Raw genomic sequence first — 25,153 nt, 5'->3', positions numbered from 1 at the left:
TATTAAGGATTTTAAATTGGATCCCAAGTGGAATGGAAGCCCACTAAATGTTCACAGGGGCATGCATGCATGTTATCATCATCAACATCATTTTTTAAAATACTGTTTGTTCATCATGTATTTAACATTGTCTTTGCTTATTGTTTCTTCATTTCTTTTTGCACTTCTAGCTTTGCACGTGGGATCACTTTTTGCCTGAAGTACATTCTCTAGTATTTCTGTTAGTGAGTGTTTGCTGGTAATGAGTTTTTCAGTTTTTGTTTTTGTCTGAAAATGTTGGAAAATGCTTTCCTTTCTCTTTAGGGAGAGGGGGAGGAGGAGTAAAATTTACAGAGTAAAGTGCACAGATCTTAAACGTACAATTTGATGGACAGTAATTTTCAACATGTGTAACTGACAACCCAGTAAAGGTAGAGAATATTTCTGTCACTGCTGAATATGTCCTTGGGCCCTTCTGGTCACCTCCCCTTCTACTCTCAGCAGGTCACTTGCTATCACCGTGGATTAGTTTTTCCTGTTCTGGAACTCATGTAAATGGAACCATACAGTATGGACTGTTTTGTGTCTGGCTGCTTTTGTTTAACATAATGTTTTTCAAAGTCATCAACGTGGTTGTTTGTATCAGCAGCTCATTTTTTTTGTCGCTGAGTAGCATTCCATAGGAACATACCAGATGTTTATAGCCAGTCTCCTTTGATGAACACTTTGCTTCCAGCTTTTGACCATTATGAGTAAACCTCCTGTGACGTTCAGGTTATCGGCTTGATATGTATCCTTTCAGAGATATTTTATCTATAAATAAGCATATTTGTTGCGGTCACATTTAAAAGTAATGTGAAGATGCTGGTATCACTCAGTTGGTTGGAGCATCACCCTGTACACCAAAAAGCTGGGTGTTTGATTCCCGGTCAGGACACATACCTAGGTTGCAGGTTCAGTCCCCGGTTAGGGCTCCTATGGGAGACAGCCAATCAGTGTTTCTCACATCGATGTTTCTGTCTTGCCCCCTTTCTCTAAAATCAATAAGCATATTAAAAATTTTTTTAAGTAAAAGTAATGTGAAGATGTAATGATTAGCTGTTCTTTTTCGGAAATTATGTGGTACTGATTGAATAAATGAAGTTCTGGTTTCCCAAGTGGGGAATACTCCTGCAACTGAATTAGCTACAGCGCTTCCCTTTTTTACCCTCATGCTCTTTACCTGTGGCTCTCAACTTTAGTATCCATCAGAATCACCTGCAGAGTTTGTAAAAACATGCGGTGCTGGCCCCACCACAGTGTTTGATTCACTCAGTGCATGGTCTGAAAATTTATGTTTCTGATAAATGCCCATATGATATTCATAGTGCTGGTCCAGGGAATGCATTTTGAGAACCATGGCTCTCTCATGAGTCTAGGGATTCTGAGTAGCCTAGTTTATTTTGGTTACTACCACTAAAACTCCTGAGGAGCATTGACCATGCATAGCGATTATCATTTGTAGCAATCATGTACTCTATCTTTACTAGGATGATCTTGACTTTGTGTATTTTTCAATAAAGGTGGTTTAGCATTTGTATTTTTTGTAAAGTATTTCAAGTAAATTTACACACCAGAGGAAGAAAACTACTGTTAATCCATAGGTTCCAGTTTTTACTTTGGAAAATATGGTCGCCATAATTTATATAGCATATGTTGCCAAAAAAAAGTTTAAAAAAATACACATCCTGCCTTCCTACTGTAGTAATTTTTTTGTTAAATAAATATTCAGTGTTTATATTAAATTACTATGTAAATACAGCAATATCCACATCTGAACTATTGTACCATATTTATAGTTATGTATTATGCACTTTTTGCTTTAGTTTTTTTGTATACCTATCACAAATGAAATTGCAACATGACAGGATTTTAAAACCACTCAGAGTAGTGGAAAATATATATGCAGATGTATAGATACATATCTCACGCATGCTATTGACTCCTTTTTCCTCATTCCTGTTGGAGGCAGCCTCTTGCTATGTTGCCGTCTCTCTGAACTCCTTTTGGTGCTCCTTTTGGTGCTCCTTTTGGTGCTCCTTTTGGGGCTCATCGTCTGTACCACAGACGATGCCTGTGGTACAGCCGTCGTCTCTGGGCGTCCATTTGCCATCATCGTGAGAATTCTTTTGATCTCTTTTCCGTGTTGGATCCACTGTTTCCTTAATCTGCCTTCCTGTTTCCTGATTGATTCCCTCATTTGCTGACACAGATCCTCTGTACAAATGGGCAGGCCCTATTGACTGGGGTATTTCATGGTAGGGTTTTCTGACCCACCATTTTACTGTGAGGCCCTTACATGTAAGTATTTATAGTATCTGGTTTTTCTCCCCACCTTCGACCACCCAGAGAGAAGACTGCCAATTCTCTGTTTGGTGAGTGCGGGTCTGGCAGCCTGTGTTCAAGACTCACTGTTTGTGCAAACTTGTCCTTGTTGATAAGATGCCTTAGTCCTACTTTCAGCAACTTCAGAATGGTTTGTGGTTAATTGAGGATTTGTGAACCCCTACTATGTGCCAAGTATTCTTTTGGGTTCTACAGAGAATACAGAGGTGAGGAAAAGTTAAGTTTCTTAAGCGTCAAAATCTCACAATTTTAATATGGAGAAAACACAGTTTATTGCCTCTGATATAAGATAGCCTGTGATAGGTGCTATATAAATGTACTTCTGTTGAAAAGGGAGGATTCAAGTCAAGACTTTTAGGAAAGATGGCATTTGGCCTTTAAAGAAAGGACAGAACTTTTTTAAAGAAAAAAATTTTTAATTTATTAAAAGCTTAATAAGTAAAACAAAACCCTCTATCATCTCATTACTTTAATGGCTATTCTCACTATTGCATATTTGCCTCTAATTTTTATCCATCTGCATACCTGGTTTTAAAAAGTTATCACAGAATAGATAACATTCTGCATCCCGATTCTTCCAATTAACATTATAATTATTTGGGGTCATTAAATAATATTAATAATTACATTGAAATGGTTTCAAAGGAATCTGCTCAGATGAGCTAGGACTTTAATAGCGAAAGCATAGAGGATGGAGGAGAATATTTCAGGCAGAGGGAACCCAACTTGTATAAAAACTCAGAGATAAGTAAAAACAGGATATATCTTTTTTTAAAAAAGTCGACTGGTGGGGTGGGTGTGGGGGGCGACGGGATGGGAGAAGGATGAAGAGAGTAACAAAAGTCTCCCAAGACCTGTAAGAGATATAAAGACCTAAGCTTTGTGTTTCCTGTTTTGGGGGTTGGTGGGTGTTGGTAACAGGAGATTAAGCAGCAGTAAATAGCTGTTAGGAATTGTGGGGAAAAATCTCAGCCCTGGAAAACTGCTTTTAATTACTGAAGCTGTCTGTATAGGTAACATTAACAGTTTGTTTCACTCTGTCATTGAGAAAAGCCATGTGTGTTTGCCCACAATTTGCAACTTTTCTCACTTTCAAAAATGAGTAAAGCTCTCTTGTGAGTGAAAGGGGAGATTGCAGGGTTAGTGAAGAGCGGCCATCGTGATCTGCCTAAGGAAAAGGTGTCTGATTTTTGTGCCCTTTGTGCTCACTTGAGCCGTATCAGATTTCTGGTAATAGGACTTTGAATATCATGTCTAAAATCACTGAAGAGTTTTGTCTCCACTGTACCTTTTATGCTCTTTCCAAAGATGATGTGAGGTATGATCTCTGCTTATGGGTGTGATTGAAGAGACCAGTTTGGAAAAATTTCTAGCGTAAATATATAAAATAAAGTTAAGTGAATACAAATATCAAAATGAATGGCATTTCTTATCAGTTTTATGAAAGACTCTTAAGTCAGTATAGTTTCACAGCAGTTTATCATACCATCTAATATAACTAGTTCTGACTTTTGTGATAAGAAGTGTGAGGAAAAAGTTGAAAAGTTAAGTTTCTGTTTCTATGAGTAATTTATCATATCCTGGAATTGTATTTAGTAAATGCTTGTTACATTTTTCCTCAGGAGACTTCTGGGGAATAGTTTCAGTAGAGGCTCCACAAATTTGGATTAATTTTCTTAGGGGAGTATGAAGATCTGTCCTCAAGTTCATATACAAATTATAAACCCTTGCCTTAGAAAAGCTGAGATTATCAAATAACATGCATTATTTGCAGGTGGCACTTCCTTTGCATTCAACATTATTTTGTATTAGTTTGAGGTGTATAGCATAGTGGTTAGACAGTCATGTCCTTTACAAAGTGCTCCCCCTGATATTTTAGGTAACCACCTGGCACCATACATAGTTAATACGATATTGTTGACTAATTTGATGGCACTATAAAAACTTTTTTTTTCTTTTACTGATTCTAGATGGGGAAAAGGGAGGGGAAAAAAGAGGGAGAGAAACATCAATGGGAGAAAGAAACATCGATTGGTTGCCTCCTGCATGTGCCCTGTCCAGAGGCCAAACCCACAACCCAGGCATGTGCCTGGACCAGGAATCGAACCTGTGACTCTTTGGTTTGCAGGATGATGCCCAACCAACTGAGCCATACCAGCCAGGGACTGATGCCACTTTTAATTACACTTCACCACTGGAAAAAGTTTGTATTATTAAGTCATCATAGAAAATATGTCTAATTTTCAGAATTCAGTCTTGAAATTAGTACCTTGTTTAATAAAGTACAGCCACTTCCCAGTTAACTGGTGTAGTGAGAATTTGGCTGGTGGGGCCAGTAGAATATGTTAATGGGTCTATTTATTCAGTGATTCTCCAGGAAAAAAAGGTAATCTGCAAATCTCTTCAGATGTTGGCGAATCAATCTCAATAGAAAATGGAAATTTCAGTTTACATGTTTTCCTCCCTGTTTTTTTTTAATTTAAAAAATGTTTCTTAGCTTTGTAGTTCTTTTTTTTTAAATAAATTTTATCGACTATGCCATTACAGTTGTTCTATTCCCCCCTTCATTCCCCTCCACCCTGCACACCCCTCCCCCACCATTTCCCCCCTTTAGTTTATGACCACGTGTCTCAAGTTCTTTAGATTCTATATTTCCCCTACTATTCTTGCCCTCCCCCTATTTTCTACCTACTTCTATGCTACTTATTTTCTGTACCTTCTCCCCCCTTCTCCTCCTCCCACTCCCCTGTTGCTAACCCTCCATGTGATCTTCATTTCTATGGTTCCGCTCCTGATCTAGCTATCCTCTTAGTTTGCTTTTGTTTTAGGTGTGGTTGTTAATAACTGAGTTTGCTGTCCTTTCACTATTCATATTTCTTTTTTTAAAGATTTTATTTATTTATCTTTAGAGAGGAAAGAAAGGAGAGAAACATCAATGTATGGTTGCCTCTCGTGAGTCCCCTGCTGGGAACTGGCCTGCAACCCAGGCATGTGCCCTGACTNTTCCTAAGCCTCCCCTCATTTTTTTGAATTCTTGTTACTTCATATTTTTCTGTTTGGTCATTTTTTTCTTCCTTCTGGTCCACTCCCTTGAGTTGAGTCCCAGTTTCCTTTCCATCACTATTGGTTTCCTGTGTATTTCCCTTTATTTCAATTAGTTTAGCCTTCATTTGTTCCTCTAATTTGTGACTAAAATCAACCAGTTCTGTGAGCATCCTGATCACCAGTGTTTTGAACTGTGCTTCTGAGAGGCTGGCAATCTCTTGGTCGCTTAGAGTTATCGGCTCTGGGGCTTTGAGTTCTTGAGCCATGTTTTGGACTATTCTTGCCTGTTACGTATCCCTCCCTGGTTTTTAATTCTATTTTTATTTCTGATACCTGAAGACTTCCCTTGTTTCTTGTAAGATAAGCTATGCACTCAATTTTAATTGGTGATAGTATAAGTTATATTTTTATCTAGCATCTGTACTTAAGGATTTCTGTGTTATTTGAATTTATCATCTGAGTTTTGGACCTGATAGTGTATATCTTTTATCATATTTTTTCAGTGAAAACTTCAGGAATAAGGGTGGTTGTAGTATTTAGAAATGAAAGAAGATTGAAATAAATACTCTATAATACATATATTTTCCCCCACCCAGAACTTTCCTCAGAAGGAATCATGACTATTTGAGGTGGGATAATTGTAGAAGAGAATCAGTTAGGTTGTTATCTGTTGGTCAACATTTATTTCATAATTTTTTTTTATCATGTAAAGGCCACTGTGAATATTCTTGTGCTGATGTCCTTGAACACCTCAATGAGGGTATACCTAGAGGGTATATGTAAAAGTGAATTCCTGGGCTATTCATTTAGAGCTTTAGTAGATATTGCCAAATTTTTTAAAAATAACTCCTCAGTGTACACTTCCATCAATGGTGTATTAGAGTTCTTCCGATGACTGCTGATACTGAGGATCTTTAATGTGTTTGTTGTCCATCTCTGTGACTTCTTGTGCTAGGTTGTTTATATTTAACTTATTGGTTTTTAGAAACTATTTACATATTCGGGGTAATCATAACTTTTTAAACAGTATGTATTTTAGGTACTTTTACCCTGTCTGTCCCCTTAACTTCTCATTCTGCTCATAGCCTCTTACCTTATACAAACGGAATACGTTGTAATGTAAAATCTAACAACTTTTTCCATTAATTGTAAAATTCTGTCCTACCACAATGCTATGTAAATATTCTTAAATTTCTTATAAATTTTGAAGGTTTCTTTTTCACTTTTAGACTTCAGTGAATCTGGAATTTATATACAGTAGAAGATAGTGATTGGATATTAGTGTTTGCTTCTTTACTCATTTTTACTCTTCCCTATGAATTTCAAAATCATTTGTTAGGATCTATGAAAAAATCCAAGAAGGAGAGTTGAAATTGAATTTACTTTATAGGTTAGTTTAGAGAAAACAGACAAAAAGTTGTTTTCATCTATGAACACAGTGAGTTTTTTATCATCACCCAAGTACATTTTTTCATTACTTTTATAGAGAGAGGAGGGAAGAGAGAGAGAGAGACAGACAGACAAACAGACATCAATTGGTTCTCATAGGTGACCTGACCAGGGATCAAACCTGCAACCTAGGTATGTGCCCTGATTGGGAATCGAACCCATGATCTTTTAGCCTGTGGGACAATGCTCCAAACAACTGAGTTACACTGGCCAGGGCAACGTAGTAGATTTTAAAATTTAAGTCTTCTTTATGTTCTTCAATAATTTTTAAAATAATTTTATTCATAGAAGTTTTAAATATTTTTAGTAATTTTATTTTTCTGTGTCTAACAGTTTTGATTATTTGAGAATTTTTTAAAAGATGCATTCTGTGTTATATTTTCTTACTCACCTTTTAATTTTGAACATTTTCACCATCAAGAGGACAGCTAAAAGAGTAGTGTAATGAACACCTGTATACCCATCAAACTGAGAGCATTTTGCTTATTCCCTGTGTTTACACACACACACTTTCAACTTTTTATTTGCTGAACATTTAATTTGCAGACTTACTGTACTTTATGCCTAAATATTTCAGTATGTATATCCTAAAACTAAGACATTATTCTGTAGAACCTCATAATAGTATTATGATACCCAAGAAATTATTATTTGATACATTACAGTATCAATACATTATAATTTTATTTAACATATGATCTTTTGGATTGGATTATAAAATAATTACCATCCTAAATAGTTATTACAAATGATTATGAGCTCTTATGTTATTGTGTACATAGCAACAATGATAAATTCATATTAGTTTTAATAAGTTTGCTGTAGATTTTCTTGGAAGCAGTGATAAATTTTTAATGTAATAATTTGACTCTAGTTCTTATGGCTTTTCTTTGTAGATAATCAAATCATCTACAAATGACAAATAATTTTTATTTTTTTCTTATATAGCTTTTAATCAATTCTTGAAATTTTTTTCTTCAATTAATTTTAATAACCTGATTACTGTACTTGATACATATGTTTAAAGGTATGTGTCTTAGGTAATTTATAAAGCACATGAAAATAAAATATATATTTTTGTGTTTTAGGATAATGTTCGAATTGTGAGGGTGAAAGTTATAGCTGGAATAGGCCTTGCCAAGAAGGATATCTTGGGAGCTAGGTAAGTAAATGTTAATTTGGGTTATAATTTTAAAATTTGCACTTGTTAACTAATTTTTTAAAACTTTGGTTAGAGAAACCATTGAATACTATTATTATTAAATTGCTGTTTAAGGTAGAATATCAATAGTTACAGTTAATGGTTTACTAAATTCCTTAATGTCTGAATTACTGAATTTGTGAAATTAGACAAAGATATAATGAATAAGATACATTTATGAGTTTTGCTTCTGGGAATCAGTAAAAGTGTAACAGACTAATTCTTTAGCAGACCACAGCCATACACTCTGAACATAATACAGAAAGCAGTAACCCGAAGGCAGTGGAGAGGGAACGGAGTAGGCACAGCCTAGTGGGGAGTCCACGTGTGGAGATGGGAGGTTGCTCTGAGTGAGTTCCCAATTTTATGACTGAGTTTGAGACCAAATGGAGTTGGCACCTGGAAAAATTGCCATTTTTATGGCCTGGGGAATCAAAAGATCTAATCTGGAAAAAGACATGGCAATGGTGAGGATTTGGGAGGGGAGATTCCCAAACTCATCAACTGATGTTTCTTGCTGACCCTGAAGCATACGTATGAAGTGGATTCAAAGCAACTAGCTAAAGACAAAAGATATAAGTAGAGATCAGACTTACTGCCCAAGCAATAGGTTTCTGGTTCTGGTCCAGATAAAATAATTAATTATGTGTAGAATAAACTAATACTAACCAGAGAAAAATTGCAGAATTCAGTGTCTCCACAATTTAACATTTCTAATGTCCAGGATATAATCCAAAATAATATGATCCATACAGAACCAGGAAAATGGAACACATTGTCAGTAGAGAAAAGAAAATATATTCATAATTAATCAAAAGACTGGAAATCTCAGGAATGAAAGAGAAATTATAAAAAGTGAAAATTCCAGAACTGAAACACACTATTTGAAGTTAAAATTTTTGAATGGAATCAGCAGTAGAATTAAGAGGACTTAAAGATAGATCAATAGAAAATATTTCCCAATTAGAAAATGAGAGACCCAAGATTGAAAAACTGGAAAAGATGAACAGAGCATCTGGAACTTGTTGGACAACATCAAACAGTCTAACAAACATGAAATTACAACTAGAGGAGAGAGGGAAGAATGAGGCAAAACTTTTTAAAAGAAATAATGGCTAATTTCCCCCCCAATTTGATAAAAGATACAGATATATAAAACATACCAAGCAGGATAAACACTAAGAAAAACATATTGAGGCACATAGTAGTCAAATTATTGAAAGCCAAGAATAAATAAAAATCCTGACAGAAGACAGAGAAGAAAATGACATAATACATAAACAGTAACTGCAGTTCAATTAAGGACTTAATTTTCACAAGAAACTATGGAGGCCAGAAGAAAACAAAACATTAGAATAACAACGGTCAAATCCAGAATTCTATAGTCAGCGAAAATATCTTTTGGGATGACAACAAAATAACAAATTGTCAGATAAAAGAAAACTACGAGACTGTCACTGGCACATGAGAAAAGCTAAAGGGAGGTTCTTCCAGATAAAAAGAATAGGTGACAGATGGAAATTCAGATCCTCAGAAAGGAATAAGCAGCACCAGAAATTGTTAAATATCCGGCAGTATTCTAAAGACTTTTTGTTGTTTTTATCATAATGTTTAAAATAAAACATATGCCTGTTAAAGTCACAACTTACAGTATTGTCTTGCAGAATTTATATATTATATGTGGATGGAATCTATGTAACAGTAGATCATAAAGGGCAAGGAGAGTAGTAGGTTAGGGACCCAGTTATTACAGTGAAACAATATTAAGTGCAAGTGGAATAAAGAACTAAGGGTGTAGAGGGAGAGGGGAAGATAAAAAAAAAGAATTAAGGGTGTATATTGTAATACCTAGATAAACTACTAAAAATACACGAATTATAGACAATAGACATTTTTAAATAAAGCTCCTGCAAAAAAACGAACAAACAACAAAAGGCCAGGATGGGAAAAACAAATGGTTAAAAAAAGAAAAAAGAGGGAGGAGGAAGAACAGAAAAAAATAAATTGGTAGACAGAAATCTAATCATACAAATAATTACATTAAACATTAATGGGGGTGCAGGGTGCGGCCCCGAGAAAAGCGGGAGCCCGAGTGGGGCTCCAGACTGGAGAAGGAGAAGGTAAACTTACTGAAGGCACTGCCAAGCCCAGCAGCTCGGGCAAGGGTGGTGGTCCAGTGCTGAGGAGGCCCAGCCACAGCCAGAGTCTCAGCCACCGTCATCCATTAAATGTCCCAGCAAGGGCATGCCACTCCCCATGCAGCTCAGCAAAATCAAGTACGCAGGGGGTCCCCGGATTGTCAAGAAGAAGTCATGGCGAAGCTCTTCCCGCTTCTGTCTCAGCGAGAACTGGGAGTCGCAGAAGCTTCCTGCCCTGGAAGATTTGCCAGCCCAGGAACAGGAGAAGCTGTTTACCCAGGAGCTTCCCCCATGCTGTGTCCTCTTTGACTTTGTCTCCTTGAGGTAAAGGGACAGGACTCAACAAAGTGGTGGAGAGTGTCACCCATAGTGATGTTGTCACCCAGGCCATTTACCCTGAGCCTGTCACCATGTTTCCAGTGAACCTCTTCCAGACACTGACACCTTCCTCAAATCCCACCTGGGCCAAGTTTGACTCAGAGGAAGATAAGCCCACCCTGGAAGCCACCTGGCCACATCTCTAGCTTGTGTATGAGTTTTTCTACATTTCTGTGAGTCTCCTGATTTTGAGGCAAACGTAGCCAAGAAGTACATTAACCAGAGTTTGTCCTTGCTCCCCTGGACCTGACCGACGGTGAGGAGCCTCGAGAGCAGGACTTCCTCAAGACCATCTTGCACTGAATCTGTGGCAAGTTTCTGGGGCTCTGGGCTTATATCCATAGGCAGTTCAGCCACAAAGATTTTTCTGTGAGATGGAGCATCACAACGGGATTGTCACGCTCTTGGGGATCTTGGGCAGCACCATCAGTGCTTTCCCCTTGCCCCTTGGGGAAGAGCCCGAGATATTCCTATCCATGTCCTGCTTCCCCTTTACAAGGTCAAGCTCCTGAGTGTCTGCCACCCTCAGCCTGGCATACTGTGTGGTACAATTCCTGGAGGAGAGCCATCTCACTGATCCGGTGATTGTGGGACTTCACAAATTCTGACTGAAGATCCACAGTCCCAAAGGGGTGATGATGTTCCTGAATGAGCTAGAGGAGATTCTGGATGTCATTGAACCTTCAAAGTTCAGCAGAGTGATGGAACTACTCTTCCACCGGCTTGCCAAGTGTGTCTCCAGCCCCCATGTCCAAGTGGCGGAGTGTGTTCTCTGTTCCTGGAACAAGGAGTACATCATGAGCCTGGTGAGTGGCAGTGCTCTTCAAGTTCTTCCTGTCATATTCCCTGCATTTTACAGGAACTCCAAGAGCCATTGGAACAAGACATTCCATGGTCTGATCTGCAGTGCCCTGAAGCTGTTTGTGGAGGTGAATCAGAAGCTGTCTGATGATTGCATGCCACAATACAAGGCAGAGAAGCCAAAGGGCCAGTTCTGAATGAGAAGAGAAGCAATGTGGCAAAAGATCAAGGAGCTTGCCCAGTAACTTAATCCCCAGCGTCCCACATTCGGAGCTCCACCAGCCCTGCCTCCTGTGTACCTGATGGAGATAGAAACCCCCACAGCAGAGGACATCTAACTTCCGAAGAGGACAAGGGAGAGACAGAATGGGCAAAAGCTGAAGGACAGTGAGAGGGAGGAAGCACCGCTTCGGAGGAAGTCAGAGCTGCCCCAGGACTTGAACACCATTAAGGCACCAGACGCTCACAGGCAGACAGAAGAGTTCTTACCTGCCAGCCAGCAGGCTCTCTGACACCCTCGCCTTCCCTCCACGGGGCTGCAGCCCACTCAACCCTGGGATGAAGCCCTAGCCCTCTACCTCTGCTTCCTATTGGCTGACTTGGAGCAAGGCAGTGCCTCTCTAGCTATTCTAGGGAGGGTGATGTGGCACTTCAAGCAGGAACCAGAGGGACCAGAGAGTGGTCCCTCCTCCCCCAAATGGGTTCATGCCTCCCTCTGGCTAGTACAGACAGGTTAAGCCCTGAGATGCTTAGTGCTCTCCCCTGAAGAGGCACACAGGGAGCAGAAGGAGATTACTTTCACTAAAGTTATGTCAAGGCCTGTTGGCCCCATTGGAGTCAATAGTTGGAGGGTTGCAAACACCCAATAGCAAAAGAAGCCCCCATGCCAGCAGTGCACAGGCTGAGGGGGCTATATTCTTTATTGTTACCTTCTGCCTGACCAAGACCATGTGGGAAGCCAAAAGGAGAAATACGTGGGCTATGGACAGTAGGTAGTGGACCAGGGGAAGGGGATGAACACACACCCTACCCTGTGCCCTCTCTTTGGTGAGTAGCAGCTCTGGGATCACAGACATGGAAGGAGCCACCTGGGGCTGACTGCTTTCCTGTGCTGTGGGTTCCCAAAGCTGGGAGGCATGAAGCAGGGAGCAGTGCCCTAAGCATGGCTGCCCTCAGCACCTGTTTATTTCCTTGTCTGTGCTAATGCTGGGCTGGCCTTCACGTCCTTTTCAGGCACCCTGTAGGGGCAAGGGGCTTAGGAGGGGCAGACCTGGCTGGGTTCCAGGGGCACAGGCACTGCAGCTTTTGGCTTTGTGCACAGGGTGCTTTATTCTCCAGAGTGGTGCATGCTAAGGTGGGTTGTACCTATGGCCGATGTCCCCAAATGTATAAAACTAAATGAAGTGGGTCTCTGAGAAGAAAAAAGAAGTTAATGGCCTAAGGTAAACATGAGGCAGAGAATGTTAGAAGGGCTTGGAAGGCAGGACTCAATTATGTGCTGTCTGTAAAAGATATGTACATTTAAAATATAAGCACAACTAAGTTGAAATGCAGTGGATACAAAGAAATATGCCATCAGACAGTAAGCATAAAAAGAAAGAAGTATGATGACCACAAACTTAGCAGCTTAAAAGAACACACATTTATTATCTCAGTTTCTGTGGGTCAGAGGCTCTGTATGGTTTAGCTAGTTCCTCCACTTCTTGCTTTTATAAAGCTTCAGTCAAGGTATTGGCCAGGACCATGGCCTCCTCTGAGGCTTGTATGGGGAGGGATCCATGTCCAAGCTCATACAGTTGTTGACAGCATTCAGCTCCCTGCAGGCTGCCAGACTGAAGGCTTCAGTTTCCTGCTGGCTGTCAGCCAGAGGCCACCCTGAGTTCCTTACCACATGGCCTTCTCCACATGGCAGCTCACAAGTTAGAAGCCTGTCTCTTCACAAATAGCAAAGGAGAGAGTCTCCTAGCAAGATGGGTTACAATCTTATGTAATGCAATCAAATACATTTTGTCACTTTTGCTGTAGTGTGTTGGTTAGAACTCATAGGTTCTTCCCACATCTAAGAGGAATGTAGCACAAAGGGCATGGACATTAGGACGTGGGTATAATAGGAGCTACTCTAGATCTGCCTGCCGTAATATGTGGGGCCAGAAAACAGTAACTCAGACAACTGCCAATTTAACATTCTTTTCAAGAGTGTATGGTTCATTCGCCAACATAGACCATGTGTGGGGCCATAGGCAAGTCTCAGGAGTTTTGGAAAGATTGAAATTGTATATAGGATGTTCTCTGATAACATGGAATTAAGTTAGAAACCAATAACATTAAGATATCTAGAAAAACCCCAAGTATTTAATACACCTCTAAACAATCTATAGGCCAAAGAAGAAATCACAAGAGAAATTAGAGAACATTTTGAAGAGAATGAAAATGAAAATAAAGTAATATCAAAATGTGTAGGGTGCAGCTAAAGGAATATTTAAATTAAAGTTGAGAGTTTTAAAATGTTTAACTTAGAAAAGGAGCAGGAGCTAAATGAATAGTTTGAGTTCCAATGTTAAGAAATTAGGGGAAAAAAACAAATTCTAAAGTAAGTAGAAGGATGAAAATAAGGATCAAGTGAAATTAGTGAAATAGACAATGATAGAAAATACTGAAATCAGAAGCTTGTTCTTTGGAGGGATCAATAAAAATTTTAAACTTCTAGCTAGATAGATCAAGAATCACAGAAGAAATAGAAAACTTGAATAGCCCTATGCTGACCAGTATATAACAATATATGACCAGGTGGGAGTTGTCCTAGTAATGTAAGATTTGCTGAACATTAAAAAAATCAATTTAATTCATCATATTAATATAGTACAGACAAAAAAAACACATGATCATTTCAATAGGTATAGAAGGTGCATCTGACAAAATCTAAAACACTCATATATGATACAAATGCTCAGTAAGCTAAGAATAAAATGCAAGATTGGTTTAGCATCTGAAAATTAATCAGTCTAGTTTACCATATTAATCAAATAAAAGAAAAAGACATGATCAATTCAATAAAAGCAGAAGAAGCATATGACAAAAATTGAACACCATTCATGAATGAAATGGTTAGCAACCTAGGGACAGATGGGAATGTTCTGAACCTATTAAGGCTATCTGTGAAAAACCTGTAGCAACATCAACTCAGTGGTGACAGCCTGAAAGCTTTCTGCTTAAATGTAAGAATAAGACAAGGTTGTCTTCTTTCACTTTCAGTTCAACTCTACTGGACAGCCTAGTGATATAATATGGCCAGGAAAAGAAATGCAAGTAAATAGTCTGAAAAGAAAGCAAGCTGTATTTGCAGACAACATGATTATGTTCATAGAAAACCCTAAGAAATCTACATAAAAACTGCCAGAACTAATAAGATAAAAGGCCACAAGATACAAAGTCATTGTACCAAAATCAGTTATATGTTTATATCCTATCAATGAACAATTGGAAAATAAATATTTTCAAGATTTTATTTATTTATCTTTAGAGGGGAAGGGAAGGATAGAGGGAGAGAAGTATCAATGTATGGTTGCCTCTCGTGCATCCCCTGCTGGGAACTGGCCTGCAACCCAGGCATGTGCTCTGACTGGGAATCGAACTGCTGTTGTTTGGTTCGCAGGCCCGCGCTCAATCCACTAAGTTACACCAGCCAGGGCTGTAAAATATATTTTTAAAATGTCCATTTACAATAGCATAAAAATTGAAAAGTTAGAAATAAATTTAACAAAATATTTGTGAGAACTATACTCTGAAAAACTACAAACATTACTGAGGGAAATTAAAGATCTATATCAATGAGTAAACATGCCATGTTCATGGATTGGAAGATTCATCATTGCTAGAGTGGTATGTCTCTCCAAATTGACTAGATTTGGCACAATCCCAATTAAAATCCCAGTATGCTGTTTTGGAGAAATAGATAAGCTGATTTCAATATTTTTCATGGATAAATGATTTAGAATAGCCAAAACAATTTTGAAAAAGAAGAGCACAATTGGAAAACTTATGCTACCTAATTTCAAGACTTAGTATACAGCTATAGTAATCAAGACAGAGGGGACTTGGCATAAGAATAAAGGTATTGCTCAATGGAATAGAATAAGAAGTGTAGAAATACACACACACACATATACAAGTATATGGTCAGTTGCTTTTTTAAATTTTATTTTTCAATTTTACATTCAATATTATTTTGTGTTAGTTTCAGGTATACAGCATAGTAGTTAGTCAGTCATATACTTTACAAAGTGGATCAATAGCTTTTTGACAAAAAAATGTTATGGCCCTTTAAGAGAAAAGATAGACTTTTTGGTACACACAATACTGCAATAACTGGTTATCTGGAACAAAATGAACTTTGTTCCTTATCACACAACATATTGAAAATGTATAAGAACTAAAATTATAAAACTTCTAGAATACATAGGAGAAAATACTGGGTTACACAAAAGTTTCTTGAATGGGACTCAAAAAGTGAGAATCATAAAAGAAAGAAACTGTTGAAATGGACAGCATCAAGATTAAAAACTTCTATTATTTGAAAGACACATTTAAGAAGAGGACAAGGCACCCTGACTGGTGTGGCTCAGTTGGTTGGGTGTCTTCCTGCAGAACAAGGGGTCAGTGGTTCAATTCCTAGTCTGGGCACATGTCTGGGTTGTGAGGTAGGTCCAATTGATGTTTCGCTTTCACATGGATGTTTCTTTCCCTCTCCTTCTCCCTCCTTTCCCCTTTCCCTAAAAAAAAATAAATAATTTTTTTAAAGAAAAGGACAAGGCAAGCCCTGGCTGGTGTAGCTCAGTGGATTGAGCACAAGCCTGCGAACCAGAGGATCGCTGTTCGATTCCCAGTCAGGGCACATGCCTGGGTTGCAGGCTGGTTCGCTGCAGGCCATTTCCCAGCAGGGGGCGCACAAAAGGCAATCATACACTGATGTTTGTCTCCCTCTCTCCTTCCCCTCTAAAAGATAAATAAATAAATAAACAAATAAATAAATAAATAAAAAGAAAAGGACAAGGCAAGCCACAGATGGGGAGAAAATAGTTTCCAAACATATCTGAGAAAGGCCTTTAACTCATTATATATAAAGACCACTTACAACTCAATGATACTATGATAAAAAGGCCAGTTCGAAATGGGCAAAAATCGCCCTGGCTGGTGTGGCTCAGTGGATTGAGTGCCAGCCTGAGAACCAAAGTGTCTCTGGTTTGATTCCCAGTCAGGGCACATGCCTGGGTTGCAAGCCAGGTCTCCAGTGTGGGGTGAGAGGCAACCACACATGATATTTCTCTCCCTCTCTTTTGCCCTCCCTTCCCCTCTCTCTAAAAGTAAATAAATAAAATCCTTTAAAAAATGGGCAAAAATCTTGATTTTCCTTCTCTGTGTCACTTTGTAAAAGGGGTCATATGACATAATTATTTTGAACTGAAAGCACTTTGCCTTTAAAATAAAGAGTCTATATCCATGAAATAACTTAGAATAACCTGAGGTCTTGCAAAGCTAGTTCTAAAAAATCACTGAATTGACCATCTTAACCCAAAAGAAGTAAGAAAAAGTTTAAAATCTGAAAGTATTGGAAGCCATTAAATTGTGACTAAAAGGTTTTCTTTGTAATTTTTTTGTTTATTTCACTAACATGGTACTTTAGCTTTTTAAAAAGAGGCAAAAATTATTATAATTCTTACCCTTGCCTAAGAAACCCTTAACTTTTCATGCTAGGAAATAATTGTAGAAATTGTTAACAAGGAGAAGTCTTGTGATTTTTATAGTCTGAGTAATCTAAGTTTGGGAATAAACAACAATTAATTTTTTTCTTAATTTTAACAGTGATCCTTATGTGAGAGTGACGTTATATGACCCAATGAATGGAATTTTAACAAGTGTGCAAACGAAAACCATTAAAAAGGTCAGACCTGGCAGACTTCAAAAAATTTTAAATATACTCTTTTATTTTTATATGACAAAATATAAAAAATTAGTTATGCCATGTTTATTGTCTTTTAGACTTTGAATCCAAAATGGAATGAAGAAATATTATTCAGAGTAAGTATGCATTTTATTTCATTGAAATCAAAAAAAGTTTTCTCAATAGTTAGAATAAGTTCTCACTTATAATATTCTAAAATGCATCTTTTAAGAATTTGGCTAGATTTTTAAAAATTTAAATAGTTCAATCTAGTTATTCCCAAGATGACATGGTCCTGGAACTATGTATTTTATTATAAAAACCCGCATATGTAAAGTAATGAAGGGGTAAAATGTTATTGTAAGCCTGGAATTATTTTATTCTTGTTTAATTCTGATTTAGAAACTATCTGGTGTGCTTATTCCAATTTAGCATATTTTGGTGTTTTCCCTTAAAGATAATATTTGTGTCCCCCAGTCATTTATTAAATAGACTGCCCTAGGCAAGAGATGACGAAGGCCTGCCAATAAACGGATGCGTTTCCTCCTTCACCCTTCATGCACGTTCCTGCCCTCCCCCTTACACTGCCTCACTATACCCTAAGAGCAAACTCCAGCCAGCAGTTATTCCAGGCTCCTCAGAAGGGCCCTCAGATTGAGAATGTCTCCTTAGGCCTTTCTGTCAAAAGTTCTTAACCTCATGCAATGCACAACTGTAATGCTATTAAGGATTTTAGCAAGATCCAGTTTCACAACAAATATTCAACATGTATCCAAAGTTATTTTATATACAGCAAACCATGAAAATATGACCATTCTCAAAAGAAAAGAAAGTCAATAAATGCAAATCCCAAGATGACCCAGACACTGGAATTATCAGTAAAACCTTATAGAGCAGCTATTTTAACTATTATAACTATGCTCCCTGAGGTAAAGATAAACACGCTTGTAATAGATGGGAAGATAGATATTCTCAGCAGAGAAATGGAAACCATGCAAAAGAATGAATAGAAATATTAAAACAAGAATGTAATATCTGAAAAAAATTTAGAGTCACTAGATGAACTCAGTAACAAAATGGAGATAATATTGAAAAGAATCAGTGAGCTTGAAAATAATCAGTAGAAATTACCTAATTTAAAGGACAGAAAATAAAGGTGGAAAAAAATTAGTAGAGCCTGAGGGAACCTGTGGATAATATTAAAAGAGTCTAATATTTGAATCACTAAAGTCTCAGAAGAGGCAAAGGACATTGGTGAAAAAAAAAGATTTGAAGAAATAATGGCTAAAAAATTCCAAACTTGGTGAGAGACATGCATTTATAGATTAAAGGACTTCAGTGAAACCCAGAGTACATGCGGAGAAAACTGCGTTCAGACATAAAATCAAATTGCTGAAATCAAAGAAAAAGAAGACGTCTCGAAAGCGGCCGGGAAAATGATGCATTATGCATAGGGGAACAATGATTCCAGTAACTATGGTAAAATTGTCTGACTAAGATAGGAAAGGGAAAAAGAGCAGTCAGTGCATAATTCTATCCTTAAAAAGACATCTTTCAGGAGTGACAGTGTAGCATTTGAAGCTGAGGAAAAATAAGGTAATTTATTGCCAGCAGACTTGCTCTGAAGAAAATGCTGAAGGAAATTATTTGGGCTAAAAGTAAATGGTATCAGAAGTAAATTTAAGCCTTCAGAAACCAAGGAAAAGCAACAGGAATTGTAAATATCTGTAGTTATAGTAGGCTATTTTTCTCCTGAGTTTTTTCTGTTTGATTATAATAGACCTTTTTTCTCTTGAGTTTGTAAAAATATGTACAGCTGTTGAAAGCAAAAATTATAACATTGGTACAATTTTTAATTTATGTAGGTGAATATATACTATAATCATAACATAAAAGAGTGAGGGTAAAGTGAACTTGATGGTTGTAGGGCTTCTACATTTTACTTCAAGTGATTCAATATTAACTTTAAGTAGACCATGAAAGGTTAAGTATGTATATTGTAATTTCTAGTGCAGCTACTAAAAAATAATAAAGACATATAGCCAAAAAGCCAATCCCAAATAAGACACAAAGCAAATTCATCGAGAAGCCATAACTATTCTGTATGTGCACCTAACATCAGTGCTTCAAAATTATAAAGCAATAAAAAGTGGAGCTGAAAGGAGAAATTGTCAAAGACACCATTTTACTTGGAGAATACAATACTCTCAGTATTGAAGAACAGTAGAAATAGACAAAGGTGGGAATAGACCAAAAAAATTAGTAAAATATAGAAATGCTGAACAAAACTATAAAATAAGTCCTACCTAATAGACATTCGCAGACTGTCCACCCCAACAGCAGACTACTTAGTCTTTTCAATTGCACATGAACATTTACTGAGTAAGCTGGGCCAGAAATTAAACCTTAACAATTTTAAAAGCATATAAATCATGTGAAGTATGGTATCCAACTATAATGTAATTAAAGTAGGAATCAATAACACAAATATATATGAAAAATCCCCAAGTACTTGGAAGTTAACACACTTCTAAATAACCCATGGATCAGATAAGAATCTCCAGGGAAATTAAAAATATTTTAACAGAATAAAATAAAAATACATCAAAGTTTGTAGAATACAATTAAAGCATTGCTTAGAAGGAAACGCACAGCATTACATTACATTAGAAAAGAAGAAAGATCTTGGGCCATTAATCTGTTTCCACTTAGAAAGTGGCATCATTCCAGAACCTGTAGCCATTAATGGATAACACGGGACACTGTGAACAACTCTGCTCCCCTGTTCATTAGCTTGGATGAAGTGGACCAGTTCCTTTAAAGGCACACGCTACCAAAATTTTAAGAAATAAATTGCCTGAAAAGTCCTGTGTCTCTTCAAGAATTGCATTTGAAGTTAAAAGCCTCCCAACAAGGAAAACTTCAGGCCCAGATGGTTTTTCTGTGAAACTCTACCACCCATTTAGGGAATAAATCATTTCAATTTCTACATAATATCTTTCTGAAAATAGATAGGAGGGAGCACATCCCTATTCATTCATGACACCAACATTACCCTGATACGAAAACCAGTCAAAGACTTTATACGAAGATAAACTGCACCCCTGGCTGGTGTGGCTCAGTTGGTTGGAGTGCTGTTCCATATACCGAAAGGTCGTGGGTTTGAATCCTGGTCAGGGTACATACCTAGTGCTTCACAATTGCAGGTTCTGACCTCCGTGGAGGCACATATAAGAGGCAGCCAATCAATTTTTCTGTCATTTGATGTTTCTCTCCCTCTCTCTCTTCCTCTTTTCCCCTCTCTCTAAAATCAATAAGCGTATCTTCAGGTGAGGATAAAAAAAAGGAGATATAATTTTTGACCATTCATTAACCCTCATGACCATAGCCATTTTTGTGGTAAGTTTACTAAATTGAACCCCTTCTATTCTGAAAGGGCCCGAAATTTGTCCTCCAGTTACTTCTGGGTATAAGTTTGCCTTTCTTCTCTGCAGAATCTCATCCATTATAACTCTCTGGGGGCTTATACAATGTGTGTTCCACAGGGATGGAAAGACACACATTTTATCCTTCCAGGAGACCCAGTTCACAGAGAAGGAGGTGCAGGAATGAGTCCTTGACCATGGGATCCATTGGTTATGTCGCCTGCCACACTATCTAGAAGCAGGCAGCCTCACAGATCTGTGATGGCCTACTGCAGGCACAGCTGAAGCACCACTGTGGAGGCAGTACTCTGCAGAGATGGGATATGGTTTGGTCGTTAAACCAGAGACCCCCATACAGGGCTATGTTCACAATGGAAAGTATACATGGGTCCAGAAATAAAGGAGTAGAAGTAAGAGTGGCTCCATTTATTATTACCAAAGGCCCTGTGAAAGACTATGCTTCTCATCCCTGGAACTCTGGGCTCTGCTGAGTTAGAGGTCCAACTCCCCAAAGGGAGTACACTTTCCACTGGACATGGCAAGGGTCCTATCAAACCAGTCCACAGCTGCTACAAGGGCACTGTAGACTTGTGTTCAGGAAACAGCAGGCAAGCAGGGCTATTATTTGGTGGACCTTACAGGTAGAGTCATGCTCCAGGAGCTATCTGATTTCTGTAGGGATCACACTAGAGAATTAAATGAACATATGGGAGCCACATTCGTATCCTTTAGGTCTTTTCTGGTGGTACTTATCTCTAACATTCCCATAAGGCTGCAATATATTTTCTAAGATTTTATTTATTCATCTTTAGAGGGGAAGGGAAGAAGAGAAGGAGAGAAGTATCAATGTATGGTTGCCTCTCGTGAGTCCCCTGCTGGGAACTGGCCTGCAACCCAGGCATGTGCCCTGACTGGGAATCGAACCGCGTTTGTGTGGTTTGCAGGCCCACGCTGAATCCACTGAGCTACACCAGACAGGGTGCAATATATTTTTTAAACAACTTTATTGAGATATAATTCACATAACATCCAAATTGCTCCAAGTATACAGTTCAGTTGTTTTTAGTGCACAGAACTGTGCAGCCATCACCAAACTCATTTTCCAAACATTTTCATCACTCCCCAAAAGAAACTGCATATACACAAGCTCTCACCACTTTTTCCCACAACACCTGTCCCTCTCCCACACAACCACTAATCTGCTCCTGTCTCTTAGACTCGCCTATTTCGTGCTTGTTGTATAAATGGTATCATACAACATACGGTCCTTCGTGTCTAACTTTTTCACTTAACGTAATGTTTTTAAGGTTTAATCACATTATAGCATGTATCAGTACATCATTTCTTTTTATTGCCAAGCACTTTTCCATTGTATGGATACCCATACTTTATGTATCAGTTGATGGACATCTGGGTTCTCTCCACTTTTTAGCTATGATGAATAATGGTGCTGTGAACCTAACTTCTGTACAAGTTTTTGTGTGATGTAGAGTTTCACTTGGAGAGGTATATACCTATATGTGGGATTTCTAGATCATGCAAGGAGCTGCTGAACAGTTTTCCAAAGTGGCTGTACCACATTACATTCCCACCAACAGTGGTTGAGAGTTCTGATTTCTCCACATTTTTGATAATACCTGTTATTGTCTTTCTTTTTATTATATTCCTCCTTGTGGGTGTGAAGTGGTATCTAAATGTGGTTTTGATTTGCATTTTCTTATTATTGTTCAGTTACAGTTGTCCTGCCTTTTTCCCCATTGCTCACCCCTACCCTGTCCCTCGCCCCTGGTCCCACAGTCAATGTCCCCATTGTCCGTGCCTGTCAGTCCTCTATTTGTGTTCTTCTGCTTCCCCTGTCCCCTTCTTTCCTCCATTATCTCCCTTCCCCCTCCCCTCTGGTCACTGTCAGTTTGTTCTATATTTCCAAGTCTCTGCTTCTATTTTGCTCATTTGTTTGTTTTGATGATTAGGTTCCACTTACAAATGGGATCATATGTTACTTATCTTTCACCACCTGGCTTATTTCACTTAGCATAATGCTTTCCATTTCCATCCATGCTGTTTGGAAGGGTAGAGTTCCTTCTTTCTTTCTGCTGCGTGGTATTCCATTATGTAAAGGTACTATAGTTTTTTGATTCACTCATTTGCTGATGGGCACTTAGGCTGTTTCTAGTACTTAGCAATTGTAAATAACACTGCTGTGAACATTGGGGTGTGTAGGTTCTTTGGAATTGGTGATTCAGGATTCTTAGGGTATACTCCCAGCAATGGGATTGCTGGATGGAAAGGCAATTCTATTTTTAGTTTCCTGAGGACATTCCATACTGTTTTCCACAGTGGCTGCACCAGTCTGCATTTCCACCAAGAGTGCCCTAGGGTTTCTTTTTCTCTACAATCTTGCCAGTACTTGTTGTTTGTTGATTTATTAATAATGGCCATTCTAACCGATGTGAAGTGGTGTCTCATTGTGGTTTTAATTTGCATCTTTCTAATGGCTAGTGATGTTGAGCATTTTTTCATGTGGGTATGGGCCCCCTCTGTATGTCTTCCTTGGAGAAGTGTCTGTTCAGGTGCTTTGCCCATTTTTTAATTGCGTTGATGTGCATTTTCCTATGCTTAAGGACATTGAGCATCTTTTCACAAGCTTACTTTCCAGTTGTGTATCATTTTTGGAGAAATGTCTGTTCAGATCTTTTATTTGTTTTACAATTGGGTTATTTGTATTTTTGTTATTAATTATAGTTCTTTATACTTCTAAATTACAAGCTCTTTGTCAGATACGTGATTTGCAAAAATTTTCTTCCATTCTGTAGGCTATCCTTTAATGTTATTGATGGGATCCCTTGAAGCACAGTTTTTAATTTTGATTAAAAATTAGCTATTTTTCTATTATTTATTGTTCTCTTTTATTGCTTGTGCTTTGTTGTCATTTCTAATCAATGTGGTTTTAGATTTACTGTCTTCAACAGAGATAGGATAGTTCAGAGGCTTCCACTTGGCCTTCTCACTATGGGTTCTTATCCCACAAGCCATCATGGTGGTGGTAGTGAGGAGACCCAGCTTCCATTATGTCAATCCCAATTTTACACTTGAAAATCAAGGAAATGACTCTGGGTGGACCCACAAGCCCAGTGGACTCTGTATAAGCTGAACTTTAACCAGGACTCTATTTATTATCTGGTCCCTGCAAGTCCTTTCTCTGGTAGGGAAGCTGTTATGCTTTGGGTTTCTAGGTGATAACACAGACCCTGTTTCCGACAGTCCTCAGTTTGTCTGAGTATTCATTTTCCCCTGTATACAGTCCACCCGAGTAAATGGCCATAGTCCTTTTGGAGGAGGAGGGGAGATCATTACAACATATACTTCCTGAAGTGAGGCAGAGCCCTCCTTCTAAGCACTAGGTCACTTCTTTAGTAACTGGAAATCAGACTTTTGGCTCAGGTTGGGGCATAGGACAAGCGATTGTGATTTTTTAATTAGGAAAACTGTCCTTAGCGATTCACTTCTCATTGGCCACCTGCCTGTTCTGCCCCTGGGGATGCTGTGCTCTGTACTCTGCAGATCAAGTCAGGTCTGCTTCACCGTCCCTCTCATCTATCTGGTCGTTACAATAATGGTAGCCCCCTTGATTCTGGCAGTGAAATGCCACCAGCTGGCCTCTCTTACTGGAGATGGGGAGGATCATCTCTTTGCACGACTATGTAGGAGCCCAGCTCTGTGGCCCCCTCTCCTACCATCAGTCCCCAGCAGGCAGAAGAGAGCCACCGCTGCCCTTCTTGGTGGTGCTCCTGCCCCTGAGGCAAAAACATATATATTCATTCCAGTATGACCACTTTCATGGACCTTTTAATTCTTCCACCCTCTGCCAGGGTGACTCAGGTATTTCCACTTGGCTCATTATTTTTTCAGGTTTCTAGGAGCCACCCTAGCAGTAAGTTTGCCTCATCTCATGGGATGTTAAATCCCAAGTCAGTGAAATCTTGCTTATCCAGTCTTATGCTTCTGCTCCTTTGATCAAGTATTATTGTCTCAGGGGTATTTCTCGGGCTCCTACTAATGCATGCTTTTTGATTCCTGAAGCTACTTCCAAATGTAATAACCTCTTTCATCGTACATCAGGCCCAGCTGGGTTTTGTTGGGATTTAATTATCCCAGCAAAACCGGTTATTATTATCTTGGTAGTCAGAAGAGAAGTTAGAGGAAGTCCTGAGGAGAGACCCCTTTTCCTTGTGGGGAAGAAGCCTCAACAGTATCTCCCTGCTTGTGGGACATGCTAGCTCTTACTAGAGAGGGATGGGCTACTCTGCCAGCTCCGAGGGTTAGGAACCTACAGAACCAAAACCTCAGAAACCTCAGGAGCATTCACCCAGATCCTCCCATCTCATACATCAGGGTCCCAGGTTTTCTCAGCCAG

The 25,153-nt window shown here is 38.5% G+C and overlaps 1 protein-coding gene and 1 pseudogene across 1 annotated transcript in view; both read left to right on the top strand.

Moving 5' to 3' along the window:
* The window catches only part of NEDD4 (NEDD4 E3 ubiquitin protein ligase), a 120,571-nt gene that overhangs the window by 7,314 nt on the left and 88,104 nt on the right, over window positions 1-25,153 (top strand). The window contains exons 2-4 of the mRNA XM_037053948.1: window positions 7,947-8,020; window positions 17,236-17,314; window positions 17,413-17,451. Coding sequence (XP_036909843.1) covers window positions 7,947-8,020; window positions 17,236-17,314; window positions 17,413-17,451 — 192 coding nt within the window. The remainder of the gene's footprint in view (window positions 1-7,946; window positions 8,021-17,235; window positions 17,315-17,412; window positions 17,452-25,153) is intronic.
* LOC118992463 (serine/threonine-protein phosphatase 2A 56 kDa regulatory subunit delta isoform-like) lies at window positions 10,110-11,888 on the top strand (annotated as a pseudogene).

The sequence above is a fragment of the Sturnira hondurensis genome, unplaced genomic scaffold, assembly GCF_014824575.4.
Source record: "Sturnira hondurensis isolate 20B ecotype Veracruz unplaced genomic scaffold, ASM1482457v3 Scaffold0008196, whole genome shotgun sequence".
Lineage (NCBI taxonomy): Eukaryota > Metazoa > Chordata > Mammalia > Chiroptera > Phyllostomidae > Sturnira > Sturnira hondurensis.
The sequence above is the reverse complement of the archived record's forward strand: the minus strand, read 5'-3'. Positions and strand labels throughout refer to the sequence as shown.